Source organism: Alexandromys fortis, unplaced genomic scaffold, assembly GCF_014885135.2.
Source record: "Alexandromys fortis isolate MF-2015 unplaced genomic scaffold, M_Fortis_MF-2015_v1.1 scaffold_122, whole genome shotgun sequence".
Taxonomy (NCBI): Eukaryota; Metazoa; Chordata; class Mammalia; order Rodentia; family Cricetidae; genus Alexandromys; species Alexandromys fortis.
The window spans coordinates 4,303,517-4,311,394 of NW_026068004.1; the positions used below are offsets into that span (position 1 = coordinate 4,303,517).

General features: G+C 40.0%; 1 protein-coding gene across 1 annotated transcript; it reads left to right on the forward strand.

The window, feature by feature from the left end:
- Positions 1-2,061: 2,061 nt before the first annotated feature.
- LOC126513087 (olfactory receptor 2D3-like) lies at positions 2,062-3,021 on the forward strand. The gene has a single exon (XM_050161242.1). The coding sequence runs from the start codon at positions 2,077-2,079 to the stop codon at positions 3,019-3,021; it is 945 nt and encodes a 314-aa protein (XP_050017199.1). The 5' UTR covers positions 2,062-2,076.
- Positions 3,022-7,878: the final 4,857 nt, after the last annotated feature.

The following is a 7,878-nucleotide window of genomic DNA, read 5'->3' on the forward strand; positions in this document are numbered from 1 at the left end:
TTCTGTTGAGAGATCTCTGTTCAACTCAGTGCCCCATTTTATAATTGGGTTGATTAGCCTTTTACGGTCTAGTTTCTTGAGTTCTTTATATATTTTGGAGATCAGACCTTTGTCAGTTGAGGGGTTGGTGAAGATCTTCTCCCAGTCAGTGGGTTGCCTTTCTGTCTTAGCAACAGTGTCCTTTGCTTTACAGAAGCTTCTCAGTCTCAGGAGGTCCCATTTATTCAATGAGGCCTTTAGTGTCTGTGCTGCTGGGGTTATACGTAGGAAGTGGTCTCCTGTGCCCACGTGTTGTAGAGTACTTCCCACTTTCTCTTCAATCAGGTTCAGTGTGTTTGGACTGATATTGAGGTCTTTAATCCACTTGGACTTGAGTTTTGTGCATGGTGATAGATATGGGTCTATTTTCATTCTTCTACAGATTGACATCCAGTTTTGCCAGCACAATTTGTTGAAGATGCTCTCTTTTTTCCATTGTATACTTTTAGCTCCTTTATCGAAAATCAGGTGTTCATAGGTTTGTGGGTTAAAGTCAGGGTCTTCTATTCGATTCCATTGGTCGACTTCTCTGTTTTTATGCCAATACCAAGCTGTTTTCAATACTGTAGCTCTGTAATAGAGTTTGAAGTCAGGGATGGTAATGCCTCCAGACGTTCCTTTATTGTATAAGATTGTTTTGGCTATCCTGGGTTTTTTGTTTTTCCATATAAAGTTGATTATTGTCTTCTCCAGATCTGTGAAGAATTTTGATGGGATTTTGATGGGGATTGCATTGAATCTATAGATTGCTTTTGGTAGAATTGCCATTTTTACTATGTTGATCCTCCCAATCCAAGAGCAAGGGAGATCCTTCCATTTTCTGGTGTCCTCTTCTATTTCTTTCTTCAAAGACTTAAAGTTCTTGTCAAATAGATCTTTCACTTCCTTGGTCAGGGTTACCCCAAGATATTTTATGCTCTTTGTGGCTATCGTGAAAGGTGATGCTTCTGTGATTTCCCTCTCTGTTTCCTTATCCTTAGTATATAGGAAGGCAACTGATTTTTTGGAGTTGATCTTGTATCCAGCCACGCTACTAAAGGTGTTTATCAGCTGTAGGAGTTCTTTGGTAGAGTTTTTGGGGTCGCTTATGTACACTATCATATCATCTGCAAATAACGAAAGCTTAACTTCTTCCTTTCCAATACGAATCCCCTTGATCACCTTATGTTGTCTTATTGCTATTGCTAGAACTTCAAGCACTATATTGAAGAGGTATGGAGAGAGTGGACATCCTTGTCTTGTTCCTGATTTTAGTGGGATGGCTTTGAGTTTTTCTCCATTTAATTTAATGTTAGCTGTCGGTTTGCTGTAGATAGCTTTTATTATATTTAGGTATGACCCTTGTATCCCTATTCTCTCCAAGACCTTTATCATAAAGGGGTGTTGAATTTTGTCGAATGCTTTTTCAGCATCTAATGAAATGATCATATGGTTTTTTTCTTTCAGTCTATTTATATGGTGGATTACATTGATAGATTTGCGTATGTTGAACCAGCCCTGCATCTCTGGGATGACGCCTACTTGATCATAATGGATAATTTTTCTGATGTGTTCTTGAATTCGGTTTGCCAGTATTTTATTGAGAATTTTTGCGTCGATATTCATGAGTGAGAGAGGCCTGTAATTCTCTTTCTTGGTTGGGTCTTTGTGTGGGTTTTGGTATCAGGGTAACTGTAGCTTCATAAAAGGAATTTGGCAATGACTTTTCTGTTTCTATATTGTGAAATATGTTAAGGAGTATTAGCCTTTCTTTTCTTAATTAAAAAGTATTTCTTTAATTTTATGTGTATAGATATTTGCCTATATACTTGTTTGTGCAACATGTGTGTGTCTTGCCAGTGGAGGTCAGTGAATGGAATCAGATTCCTTGGAACTGGAGTCACACACACAGCTCTGAGCGTTCTGATCCGCTTCAACAGCAATCAGTGCTCTTAACTTTTGAGTCATCTCACCAGCCTGTATCTCCTTTTTCTGCCTCTACAGCTGGCATGTATCTGGTGACACACAGATGAATGTGATTCTCTTAAAGCCTCCACCATGTGGATGATTCCAGGGCAGAACCGGAGCTGGGTTTCTGAGTTCATCCTGCTTGGCTTCTCCAGTGACCCCCAAACCAACAGCATCCTCTTCATTGTGTTCCTGTTCATCTACCTGAGCTCAGTCATGGGCAATGGACTCATCATCCTGCTGATCTGCCTGGACACACATCTGCACACTCCCATGTACTTCTTCCTCTGCATACTCGCCATGTTGGATATGAGCTATGTCACTACCACCATGCCCCAGATGTTAGTGCACCTTCTTGCTCATTCTCAGACCATCTCCTTTGCTGGCTGCTGGCTCCAGATGTATGTGTTTAGTGCTTTGTGTATGGTGGAGGCCACCTTCTATGCTGTGATGGCTTATGACAGATATGTGGCCATTTGCCACCCTCTGCGTTATACTGTAATACTCAACTGGGCCGTGTGCATATGGTTGGCAGCTGGGTCTTGTGCCTGTGGTTTTCTCTTTTCTTTGTTGCATACTTACTTCACGATGAGTCTGCCATATTGTGGGTCCAACAAGGTCAACCACTATTTCTGTGAAAGTCCTGCAGTGCGTAGCCTGGCTTGCATGGATACCCACATCATTGAGATGGTGGACCAGATCTTGAATGTTTTTATGGGTCTTACCCCAATTTCACTCATTGTGGCTTCCTACGTCCATATTGCCAAGGCAATTCTCAAGATCAAGTCCAACCAAGCACGTTGCAAGTCTTTCTCTACCTGTGCCTCCCACCTGACTGTGGTCTTTTTATTCTATGGTCCATCCTCTTACATCTACTTGAAGCCCAACTCCAGCTACTCCCCTGAGCAAGACAAGAAAATAGCACTCTTTTACAATGCCTTCACAGCCTTGCTCAACCCCGTGGTCTACAGTCTGAGAAACAAAGACATCAAGAGGGCGTTTCTCAAGGTGATAGGGCATAGTAAGGCAGGCTGATGAATCAGGATCTAGGAGAGCCTGGAGTGGATCATTCACTATTTAAGAAAAGGACAGTTTATTTATTGTGTGTAACTAACCAGTGCATTTGAACCAACATTGCACTTTTTAATTGGGACAAACCAAGGTGGCTGCCTTGATTGGTATACAAAGGTATAATTCCAAACACATCAGTAATCTTACTGGATTATAGCATAATAGATTCATCTGTTTCTCATATTTGTGGATGTAGGTTGGGAATGACCTTCTGTCCTCTCCCATCCATCCTGAAGTAGAAACCTTATACCCAACATGTCATACCAGAGCAGAAGAAAAAGCACGATTAACAAACTCGCAATAACTCAGGTTTTCAAGAGTGACCTGCTCCTCTGTGCACACATTTTTTTTTGGCCAAGGCAATTAGCATGGTGTTGTGGAATATTGTTTTAACTGGGTAAGATGCAGTACTTTTGTTAATTCTGTAGAACATGTTTTAACTGTGTAAAGGTGTGTTAATTTGTTTCTGATGTATTTCCTAAATGATGTTATGATGTGTTACACTTGTTTATCCGGCATTTGTTTAATTATGTAAAGATGTGTTGCTGTTTTACCTCGCCTGCCTTAGGCACCTGATTATTCAAATAAAAAGTTGAATGGCCAATAGCAAGGCAGAAAAGGGAAAGGCAAGCTTTGCATGCAGAAATAATAAGTAGGAGGAGAGATTTAGGAATGAAAGACAAGAAGAGGAAAGAGGGAAAGAAGAAAAAAGAGAAAAAAGAAGAGGAAAGAGAACAAGGAAGAAGAGGGGGTATACATACAAGAGTAGAAGCTAGGCTGCCACCAGCTAGCTGATACAAGAAAAAGTGAATCTTAAATATACAGAAGGAATGAAAACTAAAAAGGCCTGAGAAAAATAGTAGATAAAGAAGAGAAACAGGCTAATTTAAGTTAAAAGAACTAGCTAGAAATGAGCATAAACTAACCAAGCAATCAGAACTAATATGAAGTCTCTGTGTGATGATTTGGGTGCTGGTTGCTGACCCCCCCCCCCCGAAAAAAAGCTTAGTACAGTATGCTAACCTGAGAACAGGAGGTAGAAAGTTTTTTGTCTAGAGAGAATTAATACAAGGTCTTTTGCCATGGTCTATTGTGTTGGTTCCTGTACTTTGAAGGCAGCAAGTGATGTACATTATGTAATTGATATAATTCCAAGAAAACAATAGCAGAACCTATAAACCACCCAAAAACATGCTGAGAACAACATGGTAGTACAGACAGCAGAGGCTGAGGCACTCTATTCTAAGTAGCACAGCAGGTGTTGTCAGGACAGAAATGAGCTGATAGTTTGTGGAATAGAACCTATGTTGATGGAGACTGCTCATTCATTTCCTGGATGCCCAGTCCTGAAAAATCACACAGAAACTATATTAGTTACAACACTTTTTGGCCAATAGCTTAGGTGTATTTCTAGATAGCTCTTACATTTTAAATTAACCCATTTTACCATGAGATAGTGTCCTACCAGTAGGGTTCCAACATCCCTCTCCTTAGGCAGCTACATGGTATCTCTCTGACTCTGCCTACTTTCTCTACTTCTCTCTCCCTCCCTCTCTTTCTCTGTCTTTCTCTATCTTTGTTCTGATTTCCTACCTGGCCTTACTCTGTTAAGTCATTGACCCAAATAGCTTCATTCATCAATGAATAAATGCAACACATATACAGAAGGACATCCCACATCATCTCCCCTTTTCAGTCTAATTAAAATGGAAGGTTTTAAATTTAACATAGTAAAATTACATATAATAACACAGGTATCAAACAAGAATTACATTTGCAATATTTAGTTTATTCATATGTGACAAAAATATGGAAAATATTCTATCATCTATTTTATCTTTGTGAGCCTAAAGTTTTGTACCTAATTTATCCTCTATCATAACTAAGTAAAATTATAATTATCACTATCTTCTTCAATGCCATCAAAGACTCCAGAAAGGTATAAAATTACCTAAGTAATCAAGAAGCACATTGTAAGCAACTTCCAAAACTTTAGAATTGACAGAGACATCTTGCTGCCAGGGCAGTCACCCAATGTTTCTCTGCAACTTTGGGGCATTCATCTTTAGCTACAGGACTTAGTATCTGGCAAACATTTCCATGAAGCAGGAAATTTGGAAGACAGCTTAACCTATATTAACAGTTTGTCAGTCACTTTATTCTGTATCCTCCAGAATGTCTGGCAGACTCTTTCATGAGTCAGGAACTCTGAAAGAACATCCCATCTTTTGGAAAGTTTAGCAGCTATTTTTCTGTGGGTCCTGCACATCCATTTCATACAGCACACTAAAAGCAGTCCAAGCAAAAGAAGTTTCTTGCCCAAATGACTAGTCTTTTCACATTGAAAGCAAATTCTCATAACGAGTTTCTTCAAAACCCATCAACCACTCTGAAGTAATTGATGCTACCAGAAGTGGACATGCCTCACTGTCAAGAAAAGTCTAAGTGTTCAAATATATGAGCCTGTGGAACCATTGTTAGTCAGACAACCACAGGCCTCTTTAGGGACACTCACACTTTCCAATGAACTTGAGGACCCATTTGGCAATTTCAAAAGACTGACTGCTAAAATTATAAGAGAGAAACACTGAATCCGTGTATCTATTTAGGGTGTACTGACACGTCAATGATATAATCTTCTATTACATGAATCATCATCTTCAAATGACTTCGTGAAATTAATCACCTCCATAAAACACACACATACATACATTAAAGCTATTATTTATTTAGATACATATAGAAAAGTATATATTTTTGATAGAGAAAAATGTTTCTGTTTTGTTTTACCATCCTTTTTTTTTTTTTTTGATGCTACCCATAATTAAATGAACAGCCATGTAGTGCTCCATTAATGAGGCATTGACATCTGGGGGCCAGTTAAGGCATCCCTGTTGTGAGAGTTGTGGATCTGCTTTCTTCTCCTCTCCTTAGGTATGTGGGTCCTTCTGGTGCAGAATGGAACCTCTTGAGTTTTACCTTTACCTCATGCTGACCTCTGGGTTGGTCTCATGACCATTGTGAAATTGGCTCAGCTCTGAGCAGCAGAAGCAATTTTGGTTACAGCAGAGGTACAATCAATAGCTTGAACTCACACAATTAAGCATACCATAGACATGGTATATTCAGCCTCACCAAGTGGTAAGTGGCCAGGCCCTAGAAATAGTTCTACCGTTCACTAAATGAGTGACATTTGTCAAATAACTCATGTCTTCTGGGTCATTTTTTACCATCTGTGAAATGGGCAGGTAGGGCCATGCTTGGGAATCTCTTAGTGGTGCAGTCTTTTAAATCACCGTGAGGCCATGTTAAGTCTGCTTACCTTTCTGAGTCTTCACTCAGAAAGACAGAAAACCAACAATAACATTTTTTCATTTTATTTTATTTTTCCTCTGACTTTTTTTTTTTTTTTTTTTTTTTTTTTTTTTTTTNTTTTTTTTTTTTTTTTTTTTTTTTTTTTTTTTTTTTTTTTTTTTTTTTTTTTTTTGCCAGATCCCAAATATGTGTTCTGTGAGGTTTGGGTTTTTTTTTTTTTTCACATTTCCAATTTCTGTCTCCACATGTGACTATTTCTCTGCCGTGTTGTAGAAATCCATGTTTAATACAAATGTTGCATGTGTCTTTCTCCTTTTAGAGTTCCTCCCTATGATTCCATAATAAAATCTCAGTGTCTAAAACCAACAGAGCATGGTGGCTGTGTCATTTTATACGTGATACTCAATGACTTTTGTCTTTTGGGGGGGGATCTGTTTATTTATTAATCAAAGTGGAGAAAAATCTAGGCTGGGCTTGATTGCCTCTCAGAGATGATGAGAATCAACAACAGGAGTGAGGAGAGTTGGGGTCAGAGCTGTGGAACAAGGCTTAGCAACAGCACTGCAGGGGCCAAGGTGCTTCTGATTAGTGCTGATTGCCAGCTACTAAGGTGTAAATACACCCATGAAAGCCAGTGTCATGATTGCAATGCATGCCACTGAGCAGAGTTGAGATTATAAATCATTATACAGTGTTTCAACCAGCAAAGGTATCACACTAAACAACTACTAGAACACAGAGCACAGGGAAATGGGGTTGCTCCTAAAGACGTGTAGAGTTCAGAGCTTATGTTGCCTTTAAAATGCCATGATTCCAACTCTAGCCTCAGATGTTGCCTTTACTCAGGTGCTCTACAGCTGAGCCACATTCTTAGGCGCTCTGTCTCTGTTTCCAATACAATTTATTTGTCATTTCATGATTAGCCTTTACTATTGGCTGTGTTTAAGTAGTAGCTCACAGGAATTCTAACCCCTTATCAATAAATCGTGCTCAACAGGAATACTTTATAGTCCAGTCTTCTCCTTTTGAACACTTAAGAAACCAAGACACTGACAGCAAGCAGGGATGGAGATTCCAAGTCAGGGAACACTGGACAGAACTTGTAGCAGGGTGGTTATTATTCCTTTAAAAACGGCGGCGGGGTGGGCGCGGGCGTGTGGACGAACACAGGATAGACGGGACACGCGCAAAGGAAGGACAAGACACGCGGTTCCCACGTGGGTGTGTTTAATGGGGAGAGGGGAACACGATAAGGGCGGGACGTGCAGACACACAAGGGTAAAGGGAAAAGGACCAAGGGAGCAAGAGAGAGAAACCTCGTGGAGCGCTCGCTTTTAACTGGGGGCGCAAGGTTATCTGGGAGTAATGGTCTTCACCTGGGCGCGGCCAGCGCGCACGCAGGTGATCCAGGAGAAGTCTGGGAGCTGTAGTTTCCAAGGGAATAACATTCCAACCTTTTTAGTTTATTAAAAAAAATTAAAATTGGGGGGGTCTTTAGGGAATGGG